The sequence below is a fragment of the Argopecten irradians genome, chromosome 16, assembly GCF_041381155.1.
Source record: "Argopecten irradians isolate NY chromosome 16, Ai_NY, whole genome shotgun sequence".
Classification (NCBI taxonomy): domain Eukaryota; kingdom Metazoa; phylum Mollusca; class Bivalvia; order Pectinida; family Pectinidae; genus Argopecten; species Argopecten irradians.
Window position 1 is genome coordinate 166,713 of NC_091149.1, and position 23,130 is coordinate 189,842.

Genomic DNA, 23,130 nt, shown 5'->3' on the forward strand with positions numbered 1-23,130 from the left:
GAGTACATAAGATCCCAATATATAGGTATATCTTTACACTTGCTCGGCTTGTTCACTATACGCAAATACTAGCCGATTTTGTTTACCATAACTGCATGGTACATGTAACATTGTACTTTGAACTTGCGTATGAAAATGTTCAATGCAACATAAAGTGGCTACTTTTTTTTAAAAAGAAGCACATGGATTTGTTTAAATTTTGACGCAACATTACGTGTATATTGTTGTTTTTCATAGAATTTTGGGAAAAAAGTAAACAATACATATATGTTTACTCTAAAATATTGAATTTTTTGTCGTCGCGGATGAATAATTCTACCTTACGTGAAGAGTCATCATTCGCTGTTAAGCTCCTCCCACTTTTGACCGACTTTTATTGAATTCTTAGAGGAATTGCTCCACACAAGCATGGTTAACATAATCAAAGTACCAAGGCCACTCATAGATGCTGTGAATGAAGGACTCAAACAAAGGAATAAAGAAATTGGTTTTTCATTTAAATATAGAATTTAGTAAACTATACATAAGTGTGCAGTGTTAAATTTTGGAATTTAATAAAAAATATTTACGATATACCGTATTTATTTTATGATATTTGAAGTTTTTCAAGAACACAATAAGTTTAATAACTTATAATCCTGAAATAACTGTAATAGATTTTATTTCTAAATTATTTTTGAAATAACGATTTCAACACCAATGAAACCGTTCAGAAAGGATTTGTGCAGTCAAAAATGATAATTTCAGTTTATGCTGGAAATGGCTTTATTGGGGTGTTCTCTGAACGCCAACATATTTATCAACAATAGGTAGGTGTTGTTTTAGGAAACAATAGGAAGGCAATTATATACTGTTTCATATAAGCTGTCTTTATATTTTCACCTGTATAGTCACCTGTAAATTTACCTGTTGGCATTGGGACTCCTTTTAGGAAAAAGACTATAACCACTGTCGCAACAAACTACCCTACAGGTAAATCCAAAATGTTGGCGTTCAGAGATACACCCGCTTTATTAGCACGTGTAGAAACGTCTCCGTGCCGCCCGCGACCGGAATAACCTGTAATCCGTCGATATTGAGGTCCAAAATTCTGACCGCCCGATTATGCATATTTTCTAGCTCTACACCGTGTGACGTCATAATAGTCCGTGGCTTATAGCTGTACTATAACTGATGTGCTATCACTTACATCGACGGTCACAGGAAAACGATCAACGATTTTTTATGGTTACTTTTGAGTGAAGTTAATCGTAAAATAACTTTGGTTCGAATGTAAATAACTAAAAGAGTGAAATTCGATGTTTCAAATACTCTAATTTATGCTCTAATAGCAGGTATCTTCATGTAATTATGAAAGAAAATCCACACAGATATAAAAGTTTCGGATTTTTTATCGAGGAGTTCAGCAACGAATAAGCTTTAATTAGATAACATTTTCCTGTAGTCTGTATCTTTGATACATTGTGAATTACAAAGTTTGTGACTGTAAAATGAAATTTTACGTAACAATTTAAGAAATCCTTGATTAAAGTATTGACGTACGTACACACCGATGATTGATCATTACAAACATTGTGTTGTGTGTTGCTAACCGAATAAATTGAGATACATTTATTACAATACCGTAAAACGTTTCAACATGTGGTAGAAAGAAAATATATTTTTGATATTATAAAAGGTCTAAATATTGAGATATTAAGCAAAACAAACTATTTTTTCAGACCGTGCGGTCGCTTTCAATTTTTAATCGATATACGAGTAGATACTCTGATATAGATATATAATTAGCCATGCCTTTGGTTTGATGGTTATGTAATACCTGGACCAGGATGTTGTTTACCTGGCCGCGGGCAATTTGCTATTCGGTGGACAATATCGGGTATTTGCTTTTGTCTTACTGTCAATCAGGTTAGGATATCCGTTAATTGGATTGTGATTTGAATTATGGAAACCCCGTACATCTATGCTCTAGGTTTTTTATTGTCACCTCCATTTTTAAAATGAAGATGTAAAAGCAAATGGAAATAAAATATCCCTGATCATACCTAGGAATATATATTATATATATATGTGTCGTACACAGGTACATGTAAAACAATAATGGAAGTTGACTTATTCAGAAACAAAAATGGTTCTAAGAACTATTTCAACTAAAGATTTAACCTTAAAAATCTATCGTGGCATATAGCAATCTCCCGTAATTTCTAAGGTATTAGTAAAAATTATAAGCATGTATTTTCACCGTTTCGAATCTACAAGTTGAGTCATACAAGAAGGGTTACAGCATTACCACACTAAATATACTTATTTCCATATCACTAAGTATATTTTTGAAACGGTACACGATATTATATCTATTTATTATGCCTGTATACAAGTAATTTCATTTTTTCAGTTGAACACTATATGTGGTTACTTTTTTGATCATACGATAATTTTCATATATCATACTATTAAATCTCGGTATGATATAAAAAAGGATCGACAATGAATATACTATTTTAAGGATTTTGTATAATTTTGAAATAATGAATTTAAATCTACGCTTATACATGAACTGTAATTTAGAAACATATATATCAGAAATATCATTGATGTATTTCTGCTTTTTAGTAAATGTTATGGATAAAGTTTCAAAGGCAACAATATAGGTATACATATTATTTTCTGTATAAGTTCGGTACTGTTACTCCAATATCACATAACTGATAACCGTCCATATTTTATTTTTACTCAAAAACTGTGCCGTGTTTGCATCGTGATGGCAGAAGTTTGAAATAAAAACACAGAATTTAGATATGTTCATGCTTAATTTTGGGATTTTACTCGTAAAAAGATAGTGTTACATTATACTGGTTTTTTTATTACACAGAAATTTACATAATATGCTATCTAAATCTCAGTCCAGACTGATCCGAACATCATTTTGATATCGCTATCAAATTGGACTGATTATCTAATCTAAAGTTAGATATATGCTTGTTTGAATGTTTGAAATGGTGTAAATGGAATGTTTTGAAACTGAAAATATCTTCATCATAAAGCGAGAATAACCATTTACTCGAAAAACTCAAATTGTAGATCTAACGTATACGTGTATGTGCTGTATAGATGTATAGTACTAGGCTAATCTTGTGTAGCCGCGGACTACTGTGACATCACAAGACCACGTGGCCGCCTAGCTCATTATCTCTGAACCGTAGTCGACACTACCCGTAAATCACGACCAAAACCAACCGATAGCGCTAAAAGCTAGGCGATTCGTCGGGTGGGACTTAATTTTTCTTTCATCTGACGTATTATCAAAACAATTTTTTGGCTGCACAAATCCTTTAATATCCACTTAACACTGAAGAATATTTTCGGAAAAATATAACATTAAAAGTATTACCATTTCCGGATATGTGTTGGTTTCCTGTTTAGAAAACTAACATGGGTTGCTTTGACGACTTTTGACTAATAAATCATGGCCAGATACTTTTGCCAAATAAAAGGTACATTATTTCATTACGTATATCACTCGGATTTCTTTTAAATTCACAAGAACGCTAGCCGTTAACATCAAGAAAACTTCATGTAATGTATCGGACTTTAGCAAGTCTTCGTAAGCCTAACAGTAACTGGTTGGCGAGATATTATCGTGCAGAACATTTATCGTGAGTTTTGCTTTGCCGACTTTTGACTTATAATAAAACATGGTCATATACGTTTGTCAAGTAAAGGGTGCATTATTTGGTTGCTTATAACAGTCAAATTTCTTTTGAATTCATAAGAACGCTATCATCAAGAAAACTTCCTGCAATACATCGGACTTTAGCAAGTCTTCATAAGGCTACCGTACATTACACGGCAATATAAGTTCATTTGTCACTTCAAGTTGCTCGAACATAAATAGATCTATATTATCATTATATTTTGTAAATTTATGTTGATAGATTTGGTACTTTTTCCCTTTCAATATACCGCAGTTGTCGATAAACAAAAGACAGAACTCCCAGTGACAGATCAAGTGAGGAGGCACGTACTCAAAACTATTAACTTTTACAGCGCAGTAATATCTCAGATATAGTTCGTCAATACAACCAACGCAAAAAAACTTTATAAGAGTTATAAGAACTTTCTTTTGCAGTTACCTTCCTAACATTTGATTACAATAATCGATCATTAGCATGAATTACGTAAAATTTAAATAAACATACATAATCCAAAATCCAATGAAAGTCTGTCGCGGAGGAAGACAGCGAAGAAGGCGTTGTTCGTGATTTTCGGGAGACCAGTGTTCTCGGAGTTATACAAATGCCATAGAGTCCCAACTGAACACTTAAAACACTCCATCCATGGTGTATACGTATGTACAAATTCTATGTCTGTGGTTTTGAATATTTGGGTTTTATTTTTTCATACCATCAAGTATTACGTGAAATGAACAAAACATCGCGGAGTGGTTTCATTGTTTTTAGGTGCACAGGCTCTCCGAGCGTACCTAAGAATGCTGTTTCACAGCATCAAAAACGAAATCCAATCTCAATATATTTACACTTGCTAGGCTTGGTCACTATACGCTAATACTAGCCGATTTTGTTTACCATAACTGCATGGTAACATTGAACTTTGAACTTGCGTAAGGAAATGTTCTGTGCAACGTAAAAGGACTACTTAAAAAAAAAAAAAAAAACACATGGCTTTGTTCACATTTTGACGCAACATTACGTGTATATTGTTGTTTTTCATAGAATTTTGGAAAAATGTAAACAATATATACATGTTTTATATTTACATATGATTCAAACAATTTTTAAATTAACAATTGTATAAAGAAACGGAAAAATATCCCGACCGGGGCGACGTGCTTTCATTTTTGTTAAAAATGATGGGTGTCAAATGTAAACATTACCTCTGTGCCTATGTTCGTCCTACGATCGAGCCTTTGGGGTGGACGGGTGTGAGACCCTCTGATAGAGGTCAGTTATAAACATATCCTCTTGTCTTTGTTCTTTGAGTATTTAATCATGTGTATTATAAAACATGCACCGCTAATAATCCACGTGTTGACAGTTCCGCGTCACCACAAATACATTGTATCCATCGAACACAAGTGAATTTGTTTCATCTATCGATGGCGATATGGATCTAAGCGTAGATTATATAATCACATGGCTCCCAAGGATGTAATACCGTCAAGTCAGACGACATCTCAAACACATTGAGCTACTTGAAAATCGGTGTTTTACCAACTTCGGCAAACTAAAGTGTGTAAGGTGCGTCAGCTTCGCCTCGCTGCACAATAACGGTCACCGAGTTCACACATGTGGCCGTGTACAAATTCTTTATGTTATTACGCTATATATTAACTTTTAGCAAAATTGAATATATATTTAAAGTTCTGATCTGATTAAATAAAATTATCTCTGAAATTTACTTTGTTTGTCATGTTTATTTTACACTAAAATATTGAACTTTTTTGTCGTCGCGGATGAATAATTCTACCTTACGTGAAGCGTCACCATTCGCTGTTCAAATGAGTAAGCTCCTCCCACTTTTGACCGACTTTTATTGAATAATTACGTCACTTTCAAATGACGATTTTATTGCATAAAATATAAATAAAAAGTCGTGTGAGTGTAAATATAGGGATTGGATTTCGTTTTTATGTTAACCATGCTTGTATGGAGCAATTCCTCTAAGAATATATTCAATATGGGGCGCTAACGCGCCCCATAGAATATATTCTTAGAGGAATTGCTCCATACAAGCATGGTTAACATAAAAACGAAATCCAATCCCTATGTGTACGTTTTCCCGGCATTGCATGGACGATATATTAGAAATATGCCGCTGACGTAGCATAGGCAAAATATGTCCTACGATTTCACATTTTTAAGAGGTACCGCGAGCTGACTATATATTAGGCAAAAAAGAAAAAAAGGCCAAATAATATAGGCAGGTTTAGCGGACTTTATACACAAGGGCCTGAAGATTGGTTACATTTCCTATACACAGGGATCTGAAGATTGGCTACAGTCCCTGTACACAGGGGTCTGAAGATTGGTTACAGTCACTGTACACAGGGGTCTGAAGATTGGTTACAATCACTGTACACAAGGACCTGATGACTGGTTACAGTCACTGTGCACAGGGATCTGAAGATTGGCTACAGTCCATGTACAAAGGGGTCTGAAGATTGGTTACAGTCACTGTACACAGGGGTCTGAAGATTGGTTACAGTCACTGTACACAGGGGTCTGAAGATTGGTTAGTCACTGTACACAGGGGTCTGAAGATTGGTTACAGTCACTGTGCACAGGGGTCTGAAGATTGGTTACAGTAAATGTACACAGGGGTCTGAAGATTGGTTACAGTCACTGTACACAGGGTCTGAAGATTGGTTACAATCACTGTACACAAGGACCTGATGACTGGTTACAGTCACTGTACACAGGGCCTGTAGATTGGCTACATTCACTGTACACAAGGACCTGATGACTGGTTACAGTCACTGTACACAATAGTCCGCTAAACATGCCTATTTTATTAGGTTTTTCTAATTTTTTTGCCTAATAGTAATATATAGTCAGCTCGCGGTACCTCTTAAAAATGTAAAATCGTAGGACAGATTTGGCCTACGCTACGTCAGCGGCATATTTCTAATATATCGTCCATGCAATGCCGGGAAAACGTACACACACTTATATATTGGGATCTTATGTACTCCACTGCCCGTATGCTACATCCCATTTATGTAATTAAACAACTCTGCACAATGAAGTACTTCCGAGACCCTTCTTTTTCACACATTTGTAATGGCCGCTGTAACGTTGAAAATGGACCTCGGGTCAGTTTTCAACGTTGAAAACGGACCCCGAATGCCGTTGAAAATTGAACATGCCGTTGAAAATTGACAGTGTCTAGGGTCAATTCTCAACGGCAGGTCTGTTGAAAAATGACCATTGAAAAATGACCTTGGCAAACTATCAACGGATGGTCTTTTGACAAGTTTGTACTATGTGGTGTTCACTTCCGAGTACCAGTGGATAGTATTACAAAACTATAATTATGTGATATTATTAATTTGTTTCTTAATGATTTTTTTATGATTATATTTTCGACGATTTTACGTTTGTCAGTTAAGAACTAGGTAATGCATGGGTTTTGAAGTTGTAACCAATAAATGACGTTGACTTTCAGCCCTGAATAAAAGTGTTTTAGTGAAGATCTGCATGAAGTTTGATCAGCCGAAGATAACTCTCATCTTAATCCAATTCATATTTCCAAATTCGTTCGAGCAAATGATAACGAGATCAAATGCGCCTTAATGTCATCTGACTAGCGGTGTTGTTAAATATATATACCCCGGTATGTATATTTAAACTCTGGACCCCTGTGACCTTGAACGTATGAAGACTCTTGTCATTTTGGTTATTGTTGAGTCATTTAAAGATGTGAACATATTTGACTCATGTGACCTTGAATATGGGTCAAGGTCATTCCTAGTATCTGACTTTATAGTCCATCCCCTGGACATCTTATATATGAAATATGAAGATCCTAGACCTTACAGAACTTCAGGAGAAAAGTTTTCAAGTTTATTGTTAAAAACAGGACCTTTAACATTTGACCCTTACCGAAAACCGGAAGTTGCCATTTTTTGTAATAACATGTAGAGAGAAAAAGTTTACGCTTAAGATTATCTGCAAAAAATATTATTGGATGAAATCTGTGAAAAGAACTGTTAGTGAGTTATAAGCATTTTTAAATTTTAAGATATGACGTCATAGCGGCCATTTTGTTTTTCTGATGAAGATGAAAATCATATCAAACGTTAGAGAATATTAGAGGGGTCTTTTCTATAGCAATTGCAGACTATATTAGTCATTCAGTTCGACAATATATAATGTTAAACATTTTGGCGGGAAATAAGCAAAGATCAAAGGATTGTTCAAAATGGCATACAGCATTAACCGGAAGTGCTACCGAAAATTAAAAGACACCAAATTCATCGGAATGACATTCTGCATCGATATGTAAAAAGAAATTTCGCAAAATCAAAAAAATAAAAATTCGTAAACTTTGACCTCATAGCGAACTTTTTAGTTTGACCTTTGACCTAATTGCTGTAATTGAATAAAAAATAGTCTTTTATACGATCTACATAAAACATCAAAAATATTTGCTGTATCTTAAACGGTTTTTGAGTTATGGCTGTTTTAAACTTTTTAGTTATGACGTCATGGCGGCCATCTTGGATTTTTGACCTACTTAAAAATATTGCGGTCACCCCTTCAACTCATGCCATACAATATAACAATAAGTCCACTGGCATACCTCTTACCATTTCGAAGATCTTTTGGACACAAAAAAAAGTGTAGAATAATAATAATAATAATAATAAACAAGAGGCCCAGAGGGCCTGTATCGCTCACCTGGTTTGTAATGCCAAATAATTTTCTGAATACAGGTTCATTGTTTCTTTTCTAAAGGAATTTTAATATTAACCTCTAAATCCCCTATTGGGCCCCACCCCTCCTGCCCCCTGGGAGTCAGAGCCAAAATTTATACAAGTTCTGTTCCCCTTCCACAAAGGATGTTTCTGGCCAAATTTGGTTACAATCCATGCAGAACTCTATGAGAAGTAGCGATTTAAAGGATTGACCTCTATTTCCCCTATTGGGGCCCACCTCTCCTACCCCCAGGGGATCAGAGCCAAAATTTATACAAGTTCTGTTCCCCTTCCACAAAGGATGTTTCTGGCCAAATTTGGTTACAATCCATGCAGAACTCTATGAGAAGTAGCGATTTAAAGGATTGACCTCTATTTCCCCTATTGGGGCCCACCTCTCCTACCCCCAGGGGATCAGAGCCAAAATTTATACAAGTTCTGTTCCTCTTTCCCCAAGGATGTTTGTGGCCAAATTTGGTTACAATCCATGCAGAACTCTAGGACAAGTAGCGATTGATAGAATTTACCTCTATTTCCCCTATTGGGCCCCGCCCCTCCTGCCCCCTGAGGGTCAGAGCCAAAATTTATACAAGTTCTGTTCTCCTACCCCCAAGGATGTTTGTGGCCAAATTTAGTTACAATCCATACAAAACTCTAGGACAATTAAGTAGCAATTTATAGAATTTACCTATAATTCCCCTATTGGGCCCCGCCCCTCCTGCCCCGTTTCATGTTAAGCACACATGATCAGAACCTGAAAATACTTTAAAAGCTGATCAACAGTTTATATTAATTAATACTCATTAAATATATGGTACCAGGTAATTTTGTTTTAGCAATGTATTTACCCAATAAGCACCCCTTTTCTAAGCACTCCATAGCTACCACCTTGTCAGGACCTCAATGTGCAAGCTTTAGTTAATTTGCAATTGTTCAACTCCCAATTCAAATCTTTAAAGACAACAAAAGATCCAAGTGGGATCTTGGCACTCACCAAAGAATTATCAAGGTTTCACAATTAAAAGAGTGATCTTTTCTCAGCTTTTCAAACTTCAACTATCAAAATCCAAGATGGCGGCCGGTCGGCCATATTGCTGACTGTTCAGTCCCAAATATGCACAAATATAGCCCTTAGAGAATCTGAACATGTAATTTGAGAAAAAATCCCTTCGGTAATGTCTGAGAAATAGCGATAACAATCTTCAACTCTCAAAATCCAAGATAATGGTTTGTCGGCCATCTTGTTTACCGATCCGTCCTAAAATGAGATATACACAACTAGGACCCTAGGAAAACCTATATATGAAATTTGAGATAGATCTCTTCAGTAGTACTTTCTAAGAAATAGTGGTAACAAGAATTGTTAACAGATGGATAACAGACCACACACCAAAGGTGAATTGAATAGCCATCATCAGATGTAGATGGTGGGCTAACAAATAATATATCATATAGTTTTTTGGGTTGTTTTTTTTATCTCAAACACATTTCTTTTGCAAATTGATTTCTGGACTTGTTGCAATAATTTTGTGAATGGTCTAAATTTTACCTCATTATTTTAAATACCCCTTCACCCCTGGGTGTACCCTCAATTTCATTAACCTCTTGGCCCCTGGGTGTTTATTGGTGCATACATGGAACAAATATGTACACATTAGATCATGGCAAATGTATTGATTATGATTAAGCCAAAATATTAAATGTTTAAAACAAACTGTAGCATTAGGCCATGATTCACAAACGCGTCTATGAATATACATGTATTTTGAATATATATACTGACCAAGTCATTACATCTGTATTATCAAAATTACTGCTAATATTTTCCCAAAAAGTTAAATCACGAAAAATTGAGTTCAAAATTCCCAGGTCTCCTAATTGTTCAATAAAATTAGACTGAATTCATTAACAATCGTACATATATATAGTCCAAAATTTTATCAAAGTGAGTCTCTATGTAAGAAGACAACTGTGTATAATGCTTGTTTGACATTGAATATTTGGCATTCACAGTCCTTTAGTATACAGGTATACAATTTAGCATTGCTCTATATAATTTTTATTTTTTGTTTTACAACCCTGAAAAAATTGAATTTCCTTCAATATAATTATAAGTTTGTGTGACCATATACTGGAAAAGATACACAAAAAATATATGGTAGTCTCAAGACTTGTGGTGTGGTACCTCTATAAGCTAAAGATAACTCATCGTCGGTTAGGTGTCACTAACAGTTACTCGTCGTTGGTAAGTTGTGTCTAACGGTTACTCGTAGTCAGTTAGGTGTCACTAACGGTTACTCGTCGTTAGTAAGTTGTGTCTAACTGTTACTCGTAGTTGGTTAGGTGTCACTAATAGTTACTTGTCGTCAGTTAGTTTTGTCTAACGGTTACTCATCGTCGGTTAGGTGTCACTAACGGTCACTTGTCATTGGTAAGGTGTCACGGTTACTCATAGTCGGTTAGATGTCACTAACGGTTACTCGTCGTTGGTTAGTTGTGTCTAACAGTTACTCGTAGTCGGTTAGGTGTCACTAACGGTTACTCATCCTTGGTTAGGTGCCACTGATAGTTACTCGTCGTTGGTTAGTTGTCACTAACGGTCACTTGTCGTCGGTTAGTTGTCACTCACGGTTACTCAACGTCGGTTAGGTGTCACTAGAGACCAGGGTAGATATGTAAACATTTCAAATGAAATAAAATGAGCAATACAAGAAAATGAATATGATTTAGTTATCATGAAGCGATATCCCTATTGCCAGTAATAGGATAGTACTGATCATGTACATGTGTAAATGAAAACTTTTATAGCCCATGGCCATGATATGTTACATTTCTGCACCATTATTAATACATTATAGACTGGATACCGTATCTGACCAAATAAACACACAACTTCCAAACAACCCAAAATATGTTGTGATTGGTTTATGATAAGACATTATATTAATTATAATATATTTTATCCAAATTAATTACGGTATGTATTAAATATGATTTGGTAAAAAACTAAAAATGTCATTTCACTCATTTTAAGCTTGTACATTTGTACAAGAATGTATAGATGACTGAAAATCAAAAAGAGGAGTTATATATGTATATAAATATATTTAGGGGGTGCACGGACAAGGGCCGAGACATCATAAGGGTTTATTTTGTCAAATATGGTACATACTGATACAATGCACAATATATAACCAGCACACTAGTATTGTTCAGCCAAACCAATTGGAACATGCTGCATATGAGGTTAATAAGAGTATATATATATATTTAAGAGGGGTTTCCCCTTTGTGAAAAAGAGTCGTACATCTTTGGCATTTATATGGAACATTAATAGAAATAAACAACCTATCAGATATATAGCGCATGAAAAAAATGCACGTTTTTCATAACACATGTATATCAGCAAATGAAAAAATTGCTGATTTTCACAAATCACCAGCTAATAGAAAACATACACATTTATCAAATTCTATTGGCATATAAAAAAACACACTTTCACAATGTGCCTGGAAAACATGCACATTTTTAAAATTGGCATATCAAAAAACCCACACTTTTACAATGTGCCTGAAAAACATGCACATTTTTTTTATTGTATACTCATCAAGAAAAATTGAGCATTTTGGATTTTTTACAGCTGAGTGACAATCACAAAATGCACATTTTAAAAATCATGATCAACTTTTGGAAAAAAATGCACATTTCATCACATCACCACATGACAAAATCCCATTTTCTACATCTCAGCTAATAATGAAAAAGTAATCACTTTAAAAATGGCATATAATTTATAAAGCACATATGCAAAAAAAATTACAAACTTTTCGTATTGTAATTATGAGCAAATGAAAAGATATTATTCTAGATACCGTATTTGACCCCATCCCTATAAGCATAGGGTACGTATACCTAGGCCTCCCCCCCTTAATATTGAAGCCAAAATTTTTAATTCACTGGACTTAAATTAAATATATATGCAGACTGAAAATATGAAAACCTTATGGTTCTTTAGTTCATTTCTTTTAGAAAACTGATGTATGGCTTACTTTGTGCAATAATTTTATGATAGTCCAAAAGTGGCTCTTATAGGTCCCTAATATGGTTTTTTTCTTGAAAAATTTCATACCCCCGGTATTTTTTAAACATCGTACTGGGTCAAAAACTATATATATATAGATACAAACTCATTTAATTAGCACATGAAAAAATGGCACCTTTCACAAAATACCAATTCATTAATATATAGTGAAAATCATGCCATTTTTTTTTAAATATACACCGGAAAAAAATGCACATTTTTCGTTATACCTTTGTACCACTGCAGCACAAGCAAATTTAAGTGCCGAAACATTCACATGTCATTTGGAAAACATGCAAATTTTTCATAATATCAACACATGAAAACACATGCATATACATTTTCTCATAAAAAATGTGCAAATTTCTTAATCAGCATGTGAAAAACAAAATTTTATATGTACAGTAAACTGAATCTCTATAGCTACGAGCCCCAGGACCAAATCGATACTGCAAACCTGAAAATTGGTATAGATCCCTCATTTCAGTGGCGACAAAATTACAGGGCAAGTCGACAAGTTATAATCCTGGTTATAGATCAATAATACACCACAACTGTAGCACTGCAGGCGCTTTACATGTGCACGACACATTCTAATAACACAAGTTTGTAACCACCACACATACATTCACATAATGACTGAATATTAACGTTTACATCCAAACACATGCTTTACATGTGTACGAGTTAATGTTGTAAATTTACCACATGTGTATTTGTTGTTTGAGATTACACAACGGTTTCCGACTGCTTTTTTGAACCACCACATAGTCGAGCATAGAATCCTTTCCAGGAGCTGACCGTCTTTCCGGTCCAGATCCACACACCGGATGTAATCCCCACGATGACCGTCATCAAATACTTGATCATGAACACATTAAAGTCTGGGTTATGGTTGATTGGTAAATCAACCAAGCATGTCGTCCGCGACATGGAACACTTCCTGTAGAACCAGGACGCCATCCAATCATCACGGAATGATTGTTCATAGAAATAACAAGCGATCACAATGGTCGCGGGAACAGTGTACAGCACAGAAAATATTCCGATCCTCACCATGAGTTTTTCAAGTTTATCGGTTTTTGTACCGTCGCTCTTCATAATTGTTCTAATACGAAATAATGAAACAAATCCTGCAAGTAAAAAGGATGTTCCGATGATCAGGTATAAAACTAGTGGGGCTAAAACAAATCCACGAAGTGCATCCACATCAAATATTCCTGTGAAACATACACCACTGAGCACGTCACCGTCAACTTGACCCATGGCGAGTATTGCGATAGTTTTTATAGCTGGTACAGCCCAAGCTGCCAGGTGGAAATATTGGGAGTTAGCCTCAATGGCTTCGTGACCCCATTTCATACCGGCAGCGAGAAACCAGGTGAGAGTTAGGATCACCCACCAGATAGAACTGGCCATACTGAAGAAAAACAACATCATGAACAGTATGGTGCACCATTCCTTCTTGGTGCCCTGCGTCACTAGCGACTCCTCGCGGTCAGGGAATTTGTGGCAGGCGACACTGTCTTTGTCGAGGGAGAAACCGATTACATACGCTAACGCCACCATAAAGTAACATCCTGACAGGAATATGATTGGTCGTTCTGGATATCGGAATCGGGTCATGTCGATAAGGAATGTCAGAACCGTAAATAGGGTAGATCCGAGACAAATGCACGACCAAATACCAATCCACAATCGTGCCGTTTCTAATTTTGGCTTTGTGAAAAACATATCGTGACATGGAGCGCCGCAATCTCGAAATACATGATTCTTGATCTTCAGACGGTAGTCAAATCCTTGATTAACCCTCAAATCTGACGGACATTCATAGTTGTGTCGCCGCGAAGTGTTAAATACCTGTTCAGGGTAATAGGCATTATTTGGGAACATAATGGTACCTCCACCCCCAGAGATCCCGGGGTTGCCTTGATCGATGCCCCCACCCACGCCTGTGTTGCCTGTCCCTGCGGTACTGTCGGGGTCAGTGTTATTTTCACCAACACACAATCCCCTGGGTGGGAATTTGCTACATTCTAATGTATCTGGCCATTGAAACCCGAATTTGTTCATGAGGCTTTCGCAGCCATGTCTGGCTTGGTTACACAGACTTTGGCATGGGGGAATGGGTTCCTCCAGAACTGTACAGACGGGCACATACATTGTACATAGAAACAGTCTCAACTGAGGGCTGCACTGAACTTTTACCAGTGGAAAAAACTGGTGCACTTCCAACCCGGCATCGTCCTGGTGTTGATGAGCCAATAAGTTCGGCATGATGGTCTCGTTGTATATTATATCTTTACATAAAGGGATCGCGATCGGTTCACATTTTGAGTTTTTACGGGTTCCGGTTCCCGAGAAACTCCCTTGAGCCTTACTCACATTCAGAATGGCGCATTGGTGTAGCAGAATTGTCATTAAGACAACACAAAATGATCCCCGCGCCATCTTAGATCCGTAAGCTCGTCTAGATCCCAAATATCATGTCCCGGATTTGTCGATCTTCATGTAAGCATGGCAACAGAGTTTATACATAGATTGTACTCGAAACAACTCACGTCACATACAACAAACTTACAGTTAATCCGCCCTGTCTATGATCCTTGTGTTGAAGCAATGGCTGCCTTTGTGCCAAGACTATTCAAAGGAATTGAATATAATTAATACGTTTCGAGGCCTCTACACCAAATTCCTTTCACGAACTAGGCCTGCGCTGCGGCAAGGTGCCCGATGGGGATCTAGAAACCGTAGCCAATGATTAGCGGCTTTACATGTAGTACTCGGTTACGATTGGCTGAGGTGTCAATGATAATGACATTCGGCTGTTCCGTTGTTCTCCCTCGTTAAGAGGGCACGTTGAGTGATATTTGGATGCCATTAGGCAATGTACCTGTAAATTAATTAGCGAGGTGAATTAGTGAGTTTTGATTGAGAACAATGTGCTTCTCAATCACTGTCGCTATATCTGTCAACTTGGATCAACGAAAGAAAGTACGACCATTCGTTATATCAAAAGAGTTGGTTAATTATATAAACACACGAAGTACCATGTATACATACACAAGTTTACACATTGTCGACTACACGAACCATACGAATAAAACTAATTTACATGCGGATAAAGAAAGCTTTCTTGTTTACACATATTCATTTATTTGTTTATGTTCATCAGAAATGTTTATTAGTGTTATTTTTACATGTATGTTTCTGTATTTATTAAACCAACTACATAGACTACATTGTAAATCTCTGCTACAATTGTATATATAGTAAGATATTATTTATTAAGATTTATTCTAAGCAGTTTTATTGTTAGGTTATTATGTTGTAAGACTGTGTAATTGCTTTTAGACTGAAAATAAATAATTATGAGAATGAATAACAAGAAAAAATCGAAGCATACCGTTTGTTAACCTGGGTAGAATTATATATGTTTCTGACAAGGACGTACATTGTAGGAAGCGGGGACGCGGGGGGTGGGGGGTGGGGATGCGGTGGTGGGGGGACGTCAAACATATTCCCGCCCCCATTTTCGACGCTTGAAAAGTTCTTAAAATGCACAATTGAAATAAAAAAAATGGTCCTCTTGCACATTTTTCGCACTTCATTTTAGAAAATTTTCCGCTGCGCAGCGCGTTTCCTAAAACGTTTAAGCACGTAATGTTCAAATCCGATGGGAACAACCTACGTCACTGGAAGTGACATCGCGGGTACACAAAAACAATGAAAAACGGCCACTTCAAGATGAAAATCAGCTGGAATTATGACATAAAAGCAATACATCTTCTACACCTATCGTGTGTCAAAGCAAGGATATATATAACATATACGTCCTTGGTCAAAGACATTCATTTCCTGTTAGCGACGCCACTGTGCATATATGTGTATAAGGATTATATGTAATTAATGGCGTAGGAAGATGAAACGTAATACGGTGACAAAGGTCCTCAATATTTTGTACCCCCCCCTCCCATCCCCCGCCGTCGCACCTTCAGGAGGACATTAATTCAACTCCCAAACATATATGCTTTATGTACATTTTTTCAAATATCATCAAATTTAATCCTTGTACACATTTATAGACAGTGGGGTCGCTAAAAGGAAATTAAAGAATAATAAACGAATAATTTTGGTGTTTTAGGGGTCTGAGGGTGACCCCCGGGAAAATTATTGTAATTTAGAATGGCTGAGATGAGTTTTACAATGTATTTTGATGATTTTGCAAGCGCCCGAAAACGCGAGATTTTGGTGTTTGAGGGGGGGGGGGGGGGGGGGGTGGGGTCGGGGTCTGGGGGTCTCCCCGGAAAAAACATTACGATTTAGAATGGCTTAGATGAGTATTACGATGCATTTTGATGAATTTGCGAGCGCCCAAAGGCGCGAGAATTTGGTGTTAGAGGGGTCCGGGGGTCTTCCCCGGGAAAAAAATTTCGATTTAGAATGGCTGAGATGAGTTTTACGATGTATTTTAATGATTATAAAGCGTTCTTTACATGGTAATTTTTCGATTTAAAGCTACCTGCATTTGGAAATGATAATTGTGTCGTCATAACATTATGCAACCCTACTCGATCTGAATATACCGGCTTCACACCATCGGCACATTGCTGTGTAACATAAAAAAAATAATTAATTTTCTCGCTAAGACATATAAACCAATTGATCTTTTAAGAGCCATTTTTAAATAGTACATAAAATCCCTTGATGGACATTTTTAGTCTAGATCGTGTGCATTGAATTTTTACTTTTTAAGGCTTGGCATCATGTGCTTGAACGTTTTAGGAAATGGACCGCGCAGCGGAAAATTTTCCAGAATGAAGTACGAAAAAAGTGCAGGAAGACCTTTTTTTCTTTCAAATAAGCATTTTTTTTAGAAAATTTCAGTCGGCGAAAATGGGGGGGGGGGCAAAAAGACATGTTTGCCCCCCCCCGCGCTTCCTACGCCCCTGATGATATGTGAGAAAAGTATATAAAAAAGTAAATAAAGTACATGTATCTCCTGTGGGTGTGGGGCGCCCGAGGGGGTGTTACAAAATATTGAGGACCTAAGTTTGCCCCTCATTACTGTATGTTCAATCGTCCTACGCCACTGTTAACGTTTTCTGAGAACATGTATGGACGGAAATGAGGAACTGGTCCTTAATGACAACATCCAGCTGATATTTCGACCCTGGTAAGTGACACTCACCAGTTTGTGTAGAGATACGATATACACACTCACCAGTTTGTGTAGAGATACGATATACATACAAATTGTTGTTATTATACCTTAAAATAGGCTGGACATTATACCTTTTATATTTACTAACTTGTTTAATTGGGTGCTGGTTAAATCGTGTATATATTCTTAACCAAATACTGCCATTCTACCACTAGCCTTTACCTCTGGTAATCAAATATGAATTGAAACATAATAAATGGGGGTGGTGGAGGTTTTTTTTAGATAAAGTCAGTATTATAATATCTAATAACTTCGATAAATGAAAAAATATAACAAGTAACTGTGTCCAATGATTAAGTGACATAAGTACATTTGTATATGTCTAGACATGATGTCTTGACATGTTGTATTCTTCAATAGAAAGTCTTAAACGGCTAATTGTAATTGGCAGGATATCATAAATTGTTGTATTGTGAAAAATTAATATGTTTATTTATAATTTTTCAAATAAAATACATTAAATCCTAATCCTCGTCTATAAAGTTAGGTAAACAGGGATCAGTGTAAGCTTAGGTCACACAAGGTCACTGGGCTACAGCTAAGTATTGTTGCACACGTATGCGTGCGTGTGGTCAATATCAATATCGGGAGTGGGTAAAACTCCGACCGTACAACGCCTAGTTGGGCGGGGGAGGGGCGACATCAAATAGAGAGTGTGGGGCACTTTTAACGGTTCATACATCATCAGGGAAACCTAAAACACTATTGATTTCCAAACGAAAAAGGTGGTTTTGTGTATTTGTCTGGTTTAATATGGGTCGACAACCGTAACCAAGAGAAGAGCTAAATTGTAATGGTAGAATGTCAGACAGCCTCCGCTACAATGACCCAGAGGAGGAGGCCTAGTGGTACATGTAGAATGTCAGACAGTTTAACCACTCCGTTACAATGACTCAGAGGTAAAGTACTAGGGGTAGAATATCAGACATCTTAACCACTCCGCTACGATGGCCCAGAGGTAAAGTGCTAGTGGTAGAATGTCAGACAGCCTTCGCTACAAAGATCCAGAGGAGGAGGGCTAGTGGTAGAATGTCAAACAGCTGAATCACTCCGTCACCCAGAGGTAAAGTGCTAGTGGTAGAATGTCTATATATATATATATATATATATGCTGTGTTACAGGTAGCCGTCAGTTATGTACGTACTTTGTATGTGTGATTCGTGAGTGTCCGGTGAGAAAGCTCGGGTGATATAAATATGATTAATAAATTGGTTTGACTGATGACAGACAGAATAGGACATGCGCACTGCTCTACTTCTTTCTTTCTATCCTATTTTTTGGCGCTCTTTTCCCCACTATCATTCTGGACATTGGTCAGGGAAGACGTCATTTAGCATTTACCAGATCTATACCTTTCCATTATATACGTCCTGGGCACCACATGCCAAGGACTTGTCTTTATTCCTGTCTCCGACAATGTGATTAAAAAAATGATAAAATAAGCGTACTTGCGTTTGATTCACGAATGTCCGTATATATAATGCTGATGTCTCTCTCTCGTCCCGTGACTAAAGATTATGTGTCGAAGTCGATACAGCTTTCATTGGAATGACAGACCTTAACCTATTCTAGCTACACGGATCAAAGGAGACAAGAAACAAACAAAATCGGAAATTTCCGGCGGAGGGCATATTAAAGGTACATCATGTAAATCAGGTCCTGTAAATACCACAAATACTCCATAGAAAGTATGAGGAATATAGTTTATAAATTAAGTACCAAAAATACCACAAAGACTCCATAGAAAGTATGGGGTATATAGTTTATAAATCAGGTACCGTAAATACCACAAAGACTCCATACAAAGTATGGGGTATATAGTTTATAAATTAAGTACCGTAAATACCACAAAAGACTCCATAGAAAGTATGGGTATATTTAATAAAAGTACCTGTAAATACCACAAAGACTCCATAGAAAGTATGGGGTATATAGTTTATAAATTAAGTACCATAAATACCACAAAGACTCCATAGAAAGTATGGGGTATATAGTTTATAAATCAAGTACCATAAATACCACAAAGACTCCATAAAAGTATGGGGAATATATTTTATAAATTAAGTACCGTAAATACCACAAAGACTCCATAGAAAGTATGGGGTATATAGTTTTATCCAATAAAATATAAGTACTGTAAATACCACAAAGACTCCATGGAAGTATGGGGTATATAGTTTATAAATCAGGTACCATAAATACCACAAAGACTCCATAGGAAGTATAGGGTATATAGTTTATAAATCAGGTACCATAAATACCACAAAGACTCCATAGAAAGTATGGGGAATATAGTTTTATAAATTAAGTACCGTAAATACCACAAAGACTCCATAGAAAGTATGGGGAATATAGTTTATAAATTAAGTACCGTAAATACCACAAAGACTCCATTGGAAGTATGGGGTATATAGTTTATAAATCAAGTACCATAAATACCACAAAGACTCCATAGGAAGTATGGGGAATATAGTTTATAAATTAAGTACCGTAAATACCACAAAGACTCCATTGGAAGTATAGGGTATATAGTTTATAAATTAAGTACCATAAATACCACAAAGACTCCATAGAAAGTATGGGGTATATAGTTTATAAATCAGGTACCATAAATACCACAAAGACTCCATAGGAAGTATGGGGAATATAGTTTATAAATTAAGTACCGTAAATACCACAAAGACTCCATTGGAAGTATGGGGAATATAGTTTATAAATTAAGTACCGTAAATACCACAAAGACTCCATTGGAAGTATAGGGTATATAGTTTATAAATTAAGTACCATAAATACCACAAAGACTCCATAGAAAGTATGGGGAATATAGTTTATAAATTAAGTACCATAAATACCACAAAGACTCCATAGGAAGTATGGGGTATATAGTTTATAAATCAGGTACCATAAATACCACAAAGACTCCATTGGAAGTATGGGGAATATAGTTTATAAATTAAGTACCGTAAATACCACAAAGACTCCATAGAAAGTATGGGGAATATAGTTTATAAATTAAGTACCATAAATACCACAAAGACTCCATAGAAAGTATGGGGAATATAGTTTATAAATTAAGTACCATAAATACCACAAAGACTCCATAGGAAGTATGGGGTATATAGTTTATAAATTAAGTACCGTAAATACCACAAAGACTCCATTGGAAGTATGGGGAATATAGTTTATAAATTAAGTACCGTAAATACCACAAAGACTCCATAGAAAGTATGGGGTATATAGTTTATAAATTAAGTACCATAAATACCACAAAGACTCCATAGGAAGTATGGGGTATATAGTTTATAAATTAAGTACCGTAAATACCACAAAGACTCCATTGGAAGTATGGGGAATATAGTTTATAAATTAAGTACCGTAAATACCACAAAGACTCCATTGGAAGTATAGGGTATATAGTTTATAAATTAAGTACCATAAATACCACAAAGACTCCATAGAAAGTATGGGGAATATAGTTTATAAATTAAGTACCATAAATACCACAAAGACTCCATTGGAAGTATGGGGAATATAGTTTATAAATTAAGTACCGTAAATACCACAAAGACTCCATTGGAAGTATGGGGTATATAGTTTATAAATTAAGTACCGTAAATACCACAAAGACTCCATTGAAGTATGGGGAATATAGTTTATAAATTAAGTACCGTAAATACCACAAAGACTCCATGAAAGTATGGGGTATATAGTTTATAAATTAAGTACCATAAATACCACAAAGACTCCATAGAAAGTATGGGGCATATAGTTTATAAATAAGTACCATAAATACCACAAAGACTCCATAGGAAGTATGGGGAATATATAGTTTATAAATTAAGTACCATAAATACCACAAAGACTCCATAGAAAGTATGGGGAATATAGTTTATAAATTAAGTACCGTAAATACCACAAAGACTCCATTGGAAGTATGGGGAATATAGTTTATAAATTAAGTACCATAAATACCACAAAGACTCCATAGAAAGTATGGGGTATATAGTTTATAAATTAAGTACCATAAATACCACAAAGACTCCATAGAAAGTATGGGGAATATAGTTTATAAATTAAGTACCGTAAATACCACAAAGACTCCATTGGAAGTATGGGGAATATAGTTTATAAATTAAGTACCGTAAATACCACAAAGACTCCATTGGAAGTATGGGGTATATAGTTTATAAATTAAGTACCATAAATACCACAAAGACTCCATAGAAAGTATGGGGAATATAGTTTATAAATTAAGTACCGTAAATACCACAAAGACTCCATTGGAAGTATGGGGATATAGTTTATAAATTAAGTACCATAAATACCACAAAGACTCCATTGGAAGTATGGGGAATATAGTTTATAAATTAAGTACCGTAAATACCACAAAGACTCCATAGAAAGTATGGGGAATATAGTTTATAAATTAAGTACCGTAAATACCACAAAGACTCCATTGGAAGTATGGGGAATATAGTTTATAAATTAAGTACCGTAAATACCACAAAGACTCCATTGGAAGTATAGGGTATATAGTTTATAAATTAAGTACCATAAATACCACAAAGACTCCATAGAAAGTATGGGGAATATAGTTTATAAATTAAGTACCGTAAATACCACAAAGACTCCATTGGAAGTATAGGGTATATAGTTTATAAATTAAGTACCATAAATACCACAAAGACTCCATAGAAAGTATGGGGTATATAGTTTATAAATCCGGTACCATAAATAACACAAAGACTCCATAGAAAGTATGGGGAATATAGTTTATAAATTAAGTACCGTAAATACCACAAAGACTCCATTGGAAGTATGGGGAATATAGTTTATAAATTAAGTACCTAAATACCACAAAGACTCCATGGAAGTATGGGGTATATAGTTTATAAATTAAGTACCATAAATACCACAAAGACTCCATAGAAAGTATGGGGAATATAGTTTATAAATTAAGTACCGTAAATACCACAAAGACTCCATAGAAAGTATGGGGTATATAGTTTATAAATTAAGTACCATAAATACCACAAAGACTCCATAGAAAGTATGGGGAATATAGTTTATAATAAGTACCATAAATACACAAAGACTCCATAGAAGTATGGGGAATATAGTTTATAAATTAAGTACCATAAATACCACAAAGACTCCATAGAAAGTATGGGGATATATAGTTTATAAATTAAGTACCATAAATACCACAAAGACTCCATAGGAAGTATGGGGAATATAGTTTATAAATTAAGTACCGTAAATACCACAAAGACTCCATGGAAAGTATGGGGATATATTTTATAAATTAAGTACCGTAAATACCACAAAGACTCCATAGAAAGTATGGGGAATATAGTTTATAAATTAAGTACCGTAAATACCACAAA

The 23,130-nt window shown here is 35.7% G+C and overlaps 1 protein-coding gene across 1 annotated transcript; it reads right to left on the bottom strand.

The window, feature by feature from the left end:
• Window positions 1-9,280: 9,280 nt before the first annotated feature.
• Window positions 9,281-15,226, bottom strand: LOC138311190 (frizzled-2-like). The gene has a single exon (XM_069252669.1). It carries the CDS (start codon window positions 14,967-14,969, stop codon window positions 13,248-13,250), a length of 1,722 nt encoding a protein of 573 aa, XP_069108770.1. The 5' UTR covers window positions 14,970-15,226; the 3' UTR covers window positions 9,281-13,247.
• Between the last annotated feature and the right edge of the window lie 7,904 nt (window positions 15,227-23,130).